This window comes from Pseudorasbora parva, chromosome 10 (genome assembly GCF_024679245.1).
Source record: "Pseudorasbora parva isolate DD20220531a chromosome 10, ASM2467924v1, whole genome shotgun sequence".
In the NCBI taxonomy this organism is placed as follows: Eukaryota; Metazoa; Chordata; class Actinopteri; order Cypriniformes; family Gobionidae; genus Pseudorasbora; species Pseudorasbora parva.
Window position 1 is genome coordinate 11,747,967 of NC_090181.1, and position 14,611 is coordinate 11,762,577.

At 42.9% G+C, this 14,611-nt stretch overlaps 1 protein-coding gene across 1 annotated transcript in view; it reads right to left on the reverse strand.

The window, feature by feature from the left end:
• Window positions 1-4,212: 4,212 nt before the first annotated feature.
• LOC137090805 (serine-rich adhesin for platelets-like) overlaps window positions 4,213-14,611 on the reverse strand; it is a 29,577-nt gene continuing 19,178 nt past the window's right edge. Inside the window, exons 3-4 of the mRNA XM_067454761.1 lie at window positions 12,701-12,750; window positions 4,213-4,479 (exon numbers count right to left, since the gene is read on the reverse strand). Coding sequence (XP_067310862.1) covers window positions 4,213-4,479; window positions 12,701-12,750 — 317 coding nt within the window. The remainder of the gene's footprint in view (window positions 4,480-12,700; window positions 12,751-14,611) is intronic.

Here is a 14,611-nt window from a genome sequence, read left to right on the forward strand (position 1 = left end):
CTTGTCCCTCAAAACTTTAACTCTTCGCGCTCTGAGAGACGTGGGGAGGACTGGCAGTTGTGTTTAAAAACAGCTTTTAAACTCGCCTTATTCCCACTTATGCCTATGAGAGTTTTGAGGTCCAAATGTTCCTAATGGACTTGATTAATCCAGTATTATGTTCAATTGTTTATCGACCCCCTCAGTCAAGCAATTGTTTTTTAATTAAATGTACAAACTTTCTGGGGAATGTTTTAACAATGTGTGAACATTTTTTTATTGCTGGGTGATTTTAACATTCACACCTGCTGCCCTGGTAAGCTGTTGTCCAAGGATTTTTGTAATCTTATGGACTCTTTTAACTTGTGTCAATGGGTGCAAGGTCCTACTCATAGTCATGGCCATACCTTGGACTTAGTTTTCACACATGGTTTTTCGATTAAAGATATGGAAATAAGTGACATTGGTTTTTCCGATCATAAATCTGTGACATTCAAAACCGCTCTCCCTCGCCAATCTTACAATACATCTGCTTAGGCTCGATGGATGCGTCACTTCTCCTCTACAGCCCCTGAGGATTTTGCTGATGCTAATCTAGCAGCTGATAATTTGTTGGCGAAGCTTCGGACTTCTGAAAATATTAATGCAAATTAATTTCTAGATCATTTAAGTAATATTTGCTTGAACATTGTAAAGAACATTGCTCCTTTGAAGAGTAAGCGTTTAAAAAAAACTAAAATCTGCGCCCTGGTTTAATGACTCTATTTGTTCACTCAGACTAATTTGTATAAGGGCTGAACGCAAATTTCAAAAGGACAGACTGTAAGTGGCATATGATATGTTAAAGGAGTCTCTGCATGGTTTTCAGAAAGCTGTTAAATCTGCTAAATCTACATTTCTTTCTGAGATTGTTGCAAAAAATGTTCATAGACCAAGAATTTTATTTTCTACTATAGATACAATTTTAAATCCTGTCGTGAATGTTTTTCATGATGTGTCTGATTCCTTATGTAAAAAAAAAATCTGTCTTATTTAATTGAGAAGTCAATAAGGTTAAGCCCTCATTCACTGCTGACCTCACATGTCTTTTGAAACACCCAGTTGTTTGGCCACTTGGAGATCATATTTCCTTGCACACCTGTAAAGACCTTATTGAGCATCTAAAACTGACTTCTTGTCCATATGACTTTATTCCCTCATGCTTTTTGAAGCAAATTATTGACAACATAGGGCCTGATCTGCTGTCGTTCATTAATATCTCTCTGACTACTGGTGTGGTCCCTGACTGCCTAAAACATGCCTCGGTAACTTCCCTTTTGAAAAAGCCAAATCTGGATGTGTCTGGTTTAGATCATTTTAGAACAATTTCTAATCTTCCGTTTATGTCAAAGATTCTGGAAAAGGTTGTACTCTCTCAATTACAGTCTTTTTTTGAGCACAAACTCTTTATATGAAACTTTTTCAGGTTTTAGAAAACTGCATACACTCTAAAAAATGCTGGGTTAAAAACAACCCAAGTTGGGTTGAAAATGCACCAACCCAACAATTGGGTTGTTTTAACCCAGTGGTTGGGTTAAATGTTGCTTAAGACAACCCAATTGCTTGGTAAGAACAACTCAACCATTGGATTAAAACAACCCAATTGTTGGGTTGGTGCATTTTCAACCCAACTTGGGTTGTTTTCAACCCAGCGTTTTTTAGAGTGTAGCAATGAATCTGCTTTACTAAAAGTTACCAATGACATTATGTTAGCGACTAATAATAGGAATGTTGTTGCTTTGGTCCTTTTAGATCTTGGCTCAGCATTTGATACGGTTGACCATAAAATACTCCTCTCTTGATTGGAAAACTATGTAGGCATCCATTTAAATTGGTTTAAATCTTATTTAACAAATAGGAAGTTTTCGGTATGTATTGGTAAACATACTTCCTCGGCAGCACATCTTTTCTGTGGTGTTCCACAGGGATCAATTCTTGCTCCAACACTCTTTTCATTATACATGCTTCCGTTCGGATCAATCTTTCGTAAATATGGTTTGTCTTTTCACTTATATGCCGATGACACTCAATTGTACATACTTTTTAAGCAAACTGATTTGAATTCTTTTTCGGTTTTACTAGCGTGTCTACAGGAATTGAAAGGATGGCTTGCTCAACTTCTTGGCTTTAAATGACAGTAAAACCGAAGTGATAATATTCGGTCCAAGTGATTTTTATGACCATTGGAACTTGGACCTTGGTGACCTAAGTTCCTATGTAACTACCTATGCAAAAAACCTTGGTGTTTTGTTTGACTCAGGACTTCGGTTTGATAAACAAATTAATTCTGTTGTTAAATCCTGTTTCTACCATTTACAACGCCTTGCCAAAGTTAAATTGTTTCTCTCTGTCAAAAATGTAGAATTGGTAATTCATGCATTCATCACCTCACGTCTCGATTATTGTAACTCACTGTATTATGGAGTTAACCATTCTTCTATTGAGCGACTTCAAATGGTTCAGAATGCTGCGGCCAGGCTGTTAACAGGTAGTCGAAAATTTTATCATTAATCCCATTCTTTCTTCCTTGTATTGGCTACCAGTTAATTTGAGAATACATTTTAAGATTTTAGATTTTTAAATGGCCTAGCAACTGATTATCTTTCTGAAATGGTAAATATGCATAATCCATCAAGGTCACTTAGGTCCGAGGATCTTGGACGGTTTACAGGTCTAAACTGAAACACAGAGGGGACAGAGCATTAGCAGGCCCAAAACTTTGGAATAGCCTACCGATTTCGACTTGAGTGTTTTTGTCTTGTATCTTTTCTTTCTTTCTTTCTATAAATGCTTTCTATGTGAATACATAGTAAAGTGTAATTTATTCCTGTGATCAAAAATTAATTTCTCATCATTACTCCAGTCTTCAGTGTCACATGATGTCACGTCACAAACACAAAGGAAAACTGGTGCAAGGACTCAAGTGCAGAAAATGATAATATATTATAAAATAAAAAATAAACTCGAAACAAAACCCAAGAGGGGGAAAAAACCCATAATAGAATAATAAAAATACAAACTTAAACAAACCAACAGAGATCACAGGGAACCAGGAGACATAGACAAGACAACGATCCGACCAAGACTGACAAACACAAGGAGCTTAAGAAGGGAAGAAAACAAGAGGAAACAGGTGGGACAAATGAACCAATAACGAGATAACAAGGGGGGAGGGATCTAACAGAGACAAGCACATGCTCAACATAACCCACATGTGCACACAAGACAGGACAGGCATGTGACATTACCCCTCCTTAAGAAGCGGCTACCAAATGCTCCACTAGGGATGGGCAGGACAGACCAGGGAGGGATGGGAGGGACGAACCAGGGCGGGACGGGAGGGACAGACCAGGGCGGGACGGGAGGGACAGACCAGGGCAGGACGGGAGGGACAGACCAGGGCAGGACTGAAGGGACAGACCAGGGGGGGAGGGGAGGAACAGACTGGGGCGGGACGGGAGGAACAGACCAGGGCGGGACGGGAGGGACAGACCAGGGGGGCACGGGAGGGACAGACCAGGGGGGCACGGGAGGGACAGACCAGGGCGGCACGGGAAGAACAGACCAGGGCGGGACGGGAAGAACAGACAAGGGAGGGGTAAACAAGGGAAGAATGGGGAAAACAAAAAGTTCAGGAGGCCATGATGGCCTGCAGTGTTCTGGTGGCCCGGGTAGCTCGCAGAGTTCAGGCCACCAGGGTGGCGTGGTCAGAGCAGGACCCGGAGGCGGCGCAGTTAAAGCAGGACACTGGGGCGGCGCGGTCAGAGCAGGGCGCCGGTTCGGCCCGGTCAGAGCAGGGCGCCGGGTCGGCGCGGTCAGGGCAGGGCGCCGGGTCGGTGCAGGCAGAGCAGAGTCCACCAGAACACGACCCACCGGCGCAGGGACCATCGGCACACAATCCAGCGGCACAGGGACCACCGGAACACAATCCACTGGCACAGGGACCACCGGAACACAATCCACTGGAACTGGGTCCACTGGAACAGGGACTACCGGCTCTCCTACCCCTGAAATCATCTCCTCCCCAGTGAAGGTGTCCAATAAGGTAGGCCTGCTCTTCCTCCTCCTTCTCCGTTTCATCTGAGGACTGGGGCCTCCACTGACAGTAGATGAAAAGGAACCATCAGTGGGCTGAGATTCTGCTAGCTGTTGATGTTCAGGCTCTCCAAAATGGTAAATATGATGGACAAAGTCCTAGAATCCCAGATGCCCCAGCTTTTCCATCTCCCCCGGGCTGAGAGGCATGTCCAAACAGATATTCAATACCTCCTTAATCTCTGCCTCAGTGTAAGCCATGTGATCTACTTTAATGAGGAGACTGCAGGCGAAGTCCCTCACATCAGCCCCCTGCTGACGGATGTAATTAAAGCTCACATATCTTGCAAGTTGCAGGTAGTTGGGGGGAGATGAAAAAAGGAAGCTACCCATCTTCTGCTGAGTCCTCTTAGTGGTCGGATCGTTCTGTCACGTCACAAACACAAAGGAAAATTAGTGCGAGGACTCAAGTGCAGAAAAGGATAATTTGTTATAAAATAAAACATAAACTCAAAACAAAACCCACATAATAGAATAATAAAAATACAAACTTAAACAAACCAACAGAGATCACGGGGAACCAGGAGACATAGACAAGACAATGATCCGACCAAGACTGACAAACACAAGGAGCTCAAGAAGGGAAGAAATCAAAAGGAAACAGGTGGAACAGATGAACCAATAACGAGATAACAAGGGGACAAGGGGGGAGGGATCTAACAGAGACAAGCACATGCTCAACATAACAAAACCCACATGTGCAAAGAATAATGGGGGGAAAGGGGGTACAGTGAAGCATGAAGGGGCTCTACCAACAAAGTGTATATTCTATGGTACTGGACTCAGCTGTTGTGTCTGGGGTTGTGGTTCCACTGTAGGTTCTGACTTTGCGAATTCAGCTGTAGATTGAGTAGTTTTGATTTCAGCTGTAGTTTCTTGTGGATTCAGCTAGAGATTCTATGGTTGTGGTTTTGGCTATAGGTGAGGTTGTGTATTCCACAGTAGATTGACTGCTTGTGATTTTAGCTGTACTTTATATGGATGTTGATTCAGCTGTAGCTTTTATGTTTGTGGTTTTGGGTGAGAATATGGGTTTAGCTTAAGATCGTGTGGTTGTGACTTTAGCTGTAGTTTATATGGTTGTTGTTTCTGCTACAATTCCTATGGTTGTGGACTTTTTTTGGTTGTGGTTTTGGCTCTAAGTTCTGAGGTTGTGGATTCAGCTGTAGTTTATGTCCTGGAGGACATTGTCTGTGGTTATAGACTCAGTTATAGATTCTATGTTTGTGGATTCAGCTCTAGGTTTATGGCTGTGGACTCGGTTGTGTATTCAGCTGTAGTATCTAAAGTTGAGGACTCAGCTGTCTTTTCTGTGTTTTTTGTTTCGGCTGTAGTATTTGAGGTTGTGGATTCAGCTGTAGTTTTTGAGGTTGTAAAGTCAGCAGTAGATTGAGAGGTTGTGATTTCAGCTGCAGGTTATTTGGACTCAACTGTAGATTCTGTGGTTGTAATTTCTATGGTTGCAGACTCTGCTGTTGTTTCTGTGGTTTTGGCTGTAGTTTCTGAGGTTGTAGATTCAGCAGTAGTTTCTGTGGTTGTGGACTCGGTTGTAGTTTCCATGGTTTTGGAATTGGTTGTTGTTTCTGTGGTTGTGGTTTCCACTATATGTTCTGAGGTTGTGCATTCAGCTGTAGTTTCTGTGGTTGTGGAATTGGTTTTAGTTTCTATGGTTGTGGATTCAGCAATAGTTTCTATGGTTGTGGTCTCGTTTTGGGGTGGAACCTAGCTGTAAATGATTGTAGTTTATATGGTTGTGGACTGGGCTGTTTTTTATATTTGTGTTGTTTCTGCTATAGTTTATATGTTTGTAGACTTGGATGTTGTTTCTGTGGTTGTGGTTTCCTCTGTATTTTCTGAGGTTGTCTATTCATCTGTAGATTCTATGGTTGTGGATTCCACTGTTGTTTCTATGGGTGTTCACTCAGTTGTAGGTTCTGGGGTTGTGTATTCATCTATAGTTTGTATAGTTGTAGTTTCAGATGTAATTTCTAAAGTTGTAGACTCGGTTGTATGTTCTGAGGTTGTGTATTTAGCTGAAGTTTCTATATTAAGGGTAAACGTAAGTATTAATCTCACCAATATCTACACTGAGACATTTTATTGCACAGGGTATTGGTTTTAGTAGAAGAAGATATAGTATAGAAGATATAGAAGATATAGTAGAAGAAGATATAAGAGATATCTCAAATACACTGGTGCTCCTTAGGGAATGGGTTTGTTTCCATTTCTATTCACCCTTAATACCTCAGACTTCAGTTACAACTCAAAAGTAGGGCTGGGCGATAAAACGATAATGATAATTATCAATGACTAATTTTCCTCGATAAAACGATAACAACAGTTCGATAAATTCTCTATATAATGCTTACTCGCTATACTTAATGCTGTGCATGCGTTTTGCAGACTGGGCTTCTGGATGCCGCATGTGGTGTTGTTGAAAGTCACAGTGGCTGACAGGCTGGGATGTTCGGAGTGAAGTGGAGTGAGAAAAATGAGCGATAGTGAAGAGAATTCAGCACTCATGATCAGCTCGGAGGACACAGATATCGTTGACAAGAAAGTTTGCTCAGCTTCAGTGGTTTGGAGATATTTTGGCTATCTGACATAAAACAGAGCAATGTGCACTGCTTATCATAGGTTCACCACACAGAATATAATTATTAAATTATCTTGCTTCTTCAAAATTCTTTCATATAGCATTGTGCCCAACACAGCAGTAAATCTACATTAGCCTAATATCAGTTCACGCATAAGCTTATCACCTTTGTTAGTTGTAGCGGGTGACTTACAAGCTAATGTTACCAAACTATAATCACTAAAACATCAGACTTGTTGAAAAATACATTGGTATCTGTAACATGTCAGCTGCGGTACCTTTAAGTACCAGCAGATGGTAGCTTCATTTCCATAGTCACTGTTATTCTTGGACTTAATTTCCCAGTATCCTCTGCACATTATTATTTAATCTTGGTTTATTACCCTGTCTATTTAAATGCTATTTGCCCTGTATTCTGGATGAAGTCTTGTTTGTCTGTTGGTTTTGGTTAACATTCTCTGTTGGCATTTCGAGCAGTCTGCCTGAGCCTTGGATTCCTGGTTCCTGTCTACTCTCCTTGGAATGTGTGTGGTGTATTTGGACTGTATTTCTGTGAATTAAATTTCATCAATTCACAGAATTTCAATTCAGCCAACTGAAAAATTTAGATGTGATTAGGTGGCCTTAAGTACTATGTACTTACATCAAAAAATAAGTACAATGTACTTACTGTGTTCAAATTTTATTGCAAAACACCTTTGCGGATATTGAGGTGGGATACAGGTAGAGTTAGGGACAGGTGTGGTTGTGTGGGTCAGTTTAAGGGTAGAGATAGGGACAGGTGTGGTGGTGTGGGTCAGTTTAAGGGTAGGGTTAGGGACAGGTGTGGTGGTGTGGGTCAGTTTAAGGGTAGGGTTAGGAACAGGTGTGGTGGTGTGGGTCAGTTTAAGGGTAGGGTTAGGGGCAGGTGTGGTGGTTTGGGTCAGTTTAAGGGTAGAGTTAGTGTCACATGCCTGTCCTGTCTTGTGTGCACATGTGGGTTTTGTCATGTCTACTGTCAACCCCGCCCTTCTTGTTATCTGATTATTGGTTTATTTGCCCCACCTGTTCTCCCTCATTATCTGCCTTGTTTGTTCCCTTTATAATCTCCTTGTGTTTGTCAGTCTGTGTTGGATCCTTGTGTAATGTCTGCGTCTCCCGTTCCCCCAGTGACTTCTGTTGGTATGTTTTGAGTTTTAGTTTATGTTCTATTATGTGTTTTGCCCCCTCGTGGGTGTTTGTTTTGTATTTATGTTTTATTTGTTATAAATAAATATATCCTTTTCTGCACTTGAGTCCTCGCACCATTTCCTTTGTGTGTACGTGACAGAAGGATCCAACCATACAATGAGGACTCAGCAGAGAAGTTCTCCCTCGGTGCCAGTTCCGGGGGTCCCGAGTCCGGGAATCCCGAGTCCGGACATGGCCTGGAGGGCCGTAATGGGAGGGTTTGTGGTGGCAGTCCTGCATGCTTGGGAAAAGCACAGGGTGTCATCCACCACTCCGGTGGTCCCAGTTCCGGTGGATCGTGCTCCGGTGGTCCCTGTGCCGGTGGATCGTGCTCCGGTGGTCCCTGTGCCGGTGGATCGTGCTCCGGTGGTCCCTGTGCCGGTGGATCGTGCTCCGGTGGTCCCTGTGCCGGTGGATCGTGTTCCGGTGGTCCCTGTGCTGGTGGATCGTGCTCCGGTGGTCCCTGTGCCGGTGGATCGTGCTCCGGTGGTCCCTGTGCCGGTGGATCGTGCTCCGGTGGTCCCTGTGCCGGTGGATCGTGTTCCGGTGGTCCCTGTGCTGGTGGATCGTGTTCCGGTGGTCCCTGTGCCGGTGGATCGTGTTCCGGTGGTCCCTGTGCCGGTGGACTCCGTTCCGGTGGTCCCGAGTCCGGAAACGGCCTGGAGGGCTGTGATGGGATGCTTTGTGGTGGCAGTCCTGCATGCGTGGAAGGAGCACAGGGCTTTATCCGAAGCCCCGGAGGCAGTTCCGGTGGTCCCAGTTCCGGTGGATCGTGTGCCGGTGGTCTCAGTTCCGGCGGATCGTGTTCCGGTGGTCCCTGTGCCGGTGGATCGTGTTCCGGTGGTCCCAGTTCCGGCAGATCATGTTCCGGTGGTCCCAATGCCAGCAGATCGTATTCCGGTGGTCCCAGTGCCGGTGGATACTGCTGGACTGGAGAAGTTTCCCCAACGCCCTGCCTGCGCCGCTGAGGCGCCCTGCTCCCCCTGCGCCGCTGAGGCGCCCTGCTCTCCCTGCGCCGCTGAGGCGCCCTGCTCTCCCTGCGCCACTGAGGCGCCCTGCTCTCCCTGCGCCGCTGAGGCGCCCTGCTCTCCGTGCGCCGCTGAGGCGCCCTGCTCTCCGTGCGCCGCTGAGGCGTCCTGCTCTCCGTGCGCCGCTGAGGCGTCCTGCTCTCCGTGCGCCGCTGAGGCGTCCTGCTCTCCGTGCGCCGCTGAGGCGTCCTGCTCTCCGTGCGCCGCTGAGGCGTCCTGCTCTCACCGCTCCTCCCTGGCGCCCCCTGCACTCACCGCGCCACCCAGGAGTCCTGCTCTCACCGCGCCACCCTGGCCGCCTGAACTCTGCGGGCCGCCTGAACTCGGTGGGCCTCCCGACCTCGGCGGGCCGTCCTGGCCATTCGAACTTTGTGTGCCACCGTGGCCTCTTGAACTTTTTGTTTTTGTCCCTCCCTTGTTTACCCCTCCCTTGTCTGTTTCTTCCTGGTCAGTCCCTCCCGTGCCCCCCTGGTCAGTCCCTCCCGTGCCCCCCTGGTCAGTCCCTCCCATGCCGCCCTGGTCTGTCCCTCCCGTGCCGCCCTGGTCTGTCCCTCCCGTGCCGCCCTGGTCTGTCCCTCCCGTCCCGCCCTGGTCTGTCCCGCCCGTCCCTAGTGGAGCGTCTGGTAGCCGCTCCTTAAGGAGGGGGTAATGTCACATGCCTGTCCTGTCTTGTGTGCACATGTGGGTTTTGTCATGTCTACTGTCAACCCCGCCCTTCTTGTTATCTGATTATTGGTTTATTTGCCCCACCTGTTCTCCCTCATTATCTGCCTTGTTTGTTCCCTTTATAATCTCCTTGTGTTTGTCAGTCTGTGTTGGATCCTTGTGTAATGTCTGCGTCTCCCGTTCCCCCAGTGACTTCTGTTGGTATGTTTTGAGTTTTAGTTTATGTTCTATTATGTGTTTTGCCCCCTCGTGGGTGTTTGTTTTGTATTTATGTTTTATTTGTTATAAATAAATATATCCTTTTCTGCACTTGAGTCCTCGCACCATTTCCTTTGTGTGTACGTGACAGTTAGGGACAGGTGTGGTGGTGTGGGTCAGTTTAAGGGTAGAGTTAGGTGTAAGGGATGTGCAAACAGTGTAATTACAAATGTACCTACAGAAATGTATTACAGATGTAATTACATGCAGGCATTTTTTCGTAAGTACATTGTAAAAACATGTATGTACACATGTGCATTGTATCAAATGATTAATTACAATGTTAGTACATAGTAGTTAAGACCACCTAATATAAAGTGGGTCCAATAAATGTAACTAAAACAAAATAACTGGTATCTGATTACAGAAGGAAAAAACATCACCCCTCACCTATTTCTATTCATGGCAGAGATGTTGAGATAGTGGACTTCTATCTATATTTTGGGATCCACATAGACAACAGACTTGACTGGACAAAAAAACACAGAAGCGATTTACAAAAAAAGGCCAGAACAGACTTTATTTCTTAAGAAGACTCAGGTCCTTCAATATGTGTAACAAGATGCTTCACATGTTCTATCAGTCTGTCGTTGCCACTGCTCTGTTAATGCAGTAGAGTGCTGGGGCAATGGGATTAAAGCTGGAGATGCCAAAAGGCAGAATAAGCTTATTGAGATGGCAGGCTTTGTCACTGGTTTGGATCTGGACATGTTTGGGGTTGTTACAGAGAGCAGAATAATGACCAAGCTGTTGACCATAACAAACAATACTTTCGACCCCTTCCACAACATGGTTGCTGGAATGAGAAGTACATTCAGCAACCGACTAATCCAGCCATGGTGCAACATAGAATGCTACAGGAGGTCATTTATGCCTACTGCTGTGAGACTTTACAATTAAACCCTGTGGCCAGGCATCATTAACTTTTCGTTTTAGGAATTTGTTCACTACGTCAATTGTATACCTGTACTTAAAGGTGCATTATGTAGTATTTTTGCAGTTAAAAAGGCATATCCAAAAACCACCAGTGTTATATATTTTGTTCAGTTGAGGTCTTACAATATCCCAAATGTTTCCAAATATTTGTAAATTGTGAGAAAATTGCTATTTTAACCAAGGAGCCGGGACGTTTGAGGGAGTTGCCTGCCAATTGCGTCATATATGCATTACCCTCGGTTTCCAGTTTTATTCGGCAGAAGCACTTTATTCTTAGCAGTGTGCAACAAGTGTCACAGCAGCCAATGAGCAAATGCACAGAGTAACGTCATAACATTATTTTAAACACACTTAAATGTATCTTAAATGATGTTACCTCATACTCATGACGAGAAAGCGGAAATGGCGCAGACTACATAATAAAAAAAAAACACTGCTCGCGAACCATGTGTTTGTGTAACAATCGCTCCAGCGGCCTTGCTCAGCTCCCTCAACACTCGATCCTGCGTTGCTTCACACTACAGAAACGTTAATAATCACATACATGAACATGATTTCTGACATGAGTCCTATCCCGATTAATTTCCACTGGGTGTGAGGTGAAAACCACATGTGCCAAGATTATGCGTTCAAACTTCATCAAACTGTGCCTTTGTTTTAAATAGGCACCCTCTAGTGGACAGAAAAGTTGCATAGTGTAGCTTTAACGGAGTTAAATATCAGAAATAAAATGTGCATTACTGCTTTTATTGATTGACCGGTTTTAGATATATTCATTTTATTTTATTTTTATTCATTTTATTTTTTAACCTCAAACAAGATGTGCAACAATTACCGTTTTCTTGGCACTTTGTTTATGTATTTATTATATTGGTATAATATGTTTTTGTGTACTGTGAGTACTTGACTGTCTTCATGTTTTGCTGCTGACACACTTTAATTTCCCAATTGGGATTAATAAAGTACTACTACTACTACTTATATATTAATCTTTCACACAATAATATTACATTTTAATTTAAATGAAAAAGCGTTAAGCTATATTGAGATATATATCATTAAATGCAAAAAATATGGCTATGCTTAATGAGTATGTTTGTACCCTTTACGTACACCCCTGTTTCAATTAAGCTCACAACATGTGTTGGGGGGGGGGGGGTATAAATAAATAAATAATCTAGGTCATGTATTAAGTTCATACATATTTGAATATAAACAGCTATTGAAACGCTGAAGCTGGGATTTTTATTTTTATAGTAGTGCACCCTTTAATCTTAATTTAAAATAATATGAAATCTTAAATTATAGACCTGTAAAACCACAGAAAATCCAAAAATGTAAATTTATAATATAATGGATTTAAAAGTACAAGCCAGTAATGCCTGTGAAGAAATATATTAGTGTAGCACTGCAGCACCTGTACTATGTTGCTAAAACTATCTTTTGGATCTAATTGTAAATATTTTCCACATCCAGGTCCCAGGTTATAATATGCAAAAGTCTAAATATTAATCTCTTAAATTTGTAGTAAGAAGTTATACTTATCAAAAATAAAGACTTAAACATATATATTTTTAAAAAGCACATTTAAGGGGCTACTCTTTTTGGTGAAAGTTTTCAGACAGCTTTCAGAATGGCCACCAGACAGTGTGAACACATGAATACCCATAACTCAGTATGCAAGGGTCTGATTAACTTGAAATTACAGGAGGTATACAGTAACAAACATAATTTATTTAAGACATCAAGTAGGATGATAAATATTTTTTTTATTTTTATAATCTGAGCTCAAAGATAGTAGTGTGCTTCATGGGTACTTGATATTTTCAGTTGTAGGTTCTATGGTTGTGAACTTGGCTCTTGTTTCTATTGTTGTGGTTATCCCGAGGTTTACTGTTGTCAGCCAGATCTGAGCCGTATCCAGATCAGATGGTGGACCTGCACCTAGACACAACAAAGGCAATCCTGAAGTGTTAGCAGAGACACTTCAGGCCTGTGATGGCCTCATTGACATCAAGAAGCCTGTCTCGTGCATGATGACTCCGATCTTCAGCCGGATGGAGCTGGAAAAATATTCTAAATGTTCCGCTCTAATATGACTTCTGATTTGTAATGTTGTCTGACTCATAATTATACAATGTTTGTTCGTTTGGCCAGAGGAGAACTGGCACACCGACTGAGTCTGGTTTCTCCCAAGGTTTTTTTCTCCATTATGTCACCTGATGGAGTTTTGGTTCCTTGTCACTATCGCCCCTGTTGCTCAGTTGGTGACATTAATTATTTAACTACATTACTTTCTAATAAATTGTTGCATTATTTTCCTGTTACCATTGTGAAGCTGAGTTGAAACAATCTGCATTGTAAAAAGTGCTATGTAAATAATAGTAACTTGACTTGGTTGTCAGTGTATTCTATGAGGTTGTATATGAAGCTGTAGTTTTTTTCTGTGGTTTTAGTTTCGGCTGTAGTATCTGAGTTTGTGGATTCAGCTGTAGTATCTGAGGTTGTACATTCAACTGAAGTTTATGTGGTTGTGGATTTGGCTGTTGTTTTCTGTGGTTGTGGTTTCCTCTGTATTTTCTATGGTTGTGGATTTAGTTGCAGTTTCTATGGTTATGGACTCGGTTGTAGGTTTTAGCGTTGTGGATTCAGCTGTAGTTTCTAAGGTTATGGACTCGGTTGTAAGTCTTAGGGTTGTGGATTCAGCTGTAGTTTCTATGGTTGTTGACTCGGCTGAGGTTCTATGGTTGTAGATTCAGCTCTAGTTTCTGTGGTTTTGGACTCAGTTGTAGGTTCTGGGGCTGTGGATTCAGCTGTAGATTTTAAAGTTGTGGGATTTGGCTGTTTTTTTTTCTGTGGATCGAATGTTGTGGATTTAGCTATAATTGGACATGACTGTTGTTTCTGGGGTTGTGGTTACCACTGTAGGTTATGGCGTTGTGCATTCAGCTGAAGATTCTGTGGTTTTAGATTCAGCTGAAGTTGTTTTGGACTTGCTTGTAGGTTCAGAGGTTGTGTACTCAGCTGTAGTTTCAATGTGCTACTGTTGCCATGGACTGCTGTTTTTTCTGTGGTTGTAGTTTTGGCTGTAGTATCTGAATTTGTGCTTTCAGCTGTAGTATCTGAGGTTGTGCATTCATCTGTATTTTCTGTGGTGTTGGATTCGGCTGTAGTTCCTGAGGTCCTGGATTTAGCTTTAGTTTCTGTGGTTGTGGACTCAGTTGTAGGTTTTGAGGTTGAAGATTTAAGTGTTTTTTCAGATGTAGATTCTAAAGCTGTGAACTATGCTATTTTTTCTGTGGTTATAGTTTCTGCTGTAGTATCTGAGTTTATACATTCAGCTGTTGTATCTGAGGTTGTGCATTCGGCTGTAGTATCTGAGTTTGTGCATTCGGCTGTAGTATCTGAGGTTGTGCATTCATCTGATGTTTCTGTGGTTGTGGACTCGGCTGTACTTTCTGAGGTTGTGTATAAAGCTGTAATTTCAAAGTTGTGGACTGTTGTTTTTTCTGTGGCTATAGTTTCTGCTGTAGTACCTGAGTTTGTGCATTCTGCTGTAGTATTTGAGGTTGTGCATTCAGCTGAAGTTTCTGTGGTTGTGGACTCAGCTGTACTTTCTGATGTCCTAGATTTAGTTTTAATAACTGTGGCTGTGGACTCAGTTGTAGATTTTGAGGTTGTTGATTCAGGTGTTTTTTCATCTGTAGATTCTAAAATTGTGGAATCTGCTATTTTTTCTGTGGTTATAGTTTCGGCTGTAGTATCTGAGTTTGTGCATTCATCTGTTGTATTTGAGGTTGAGCAT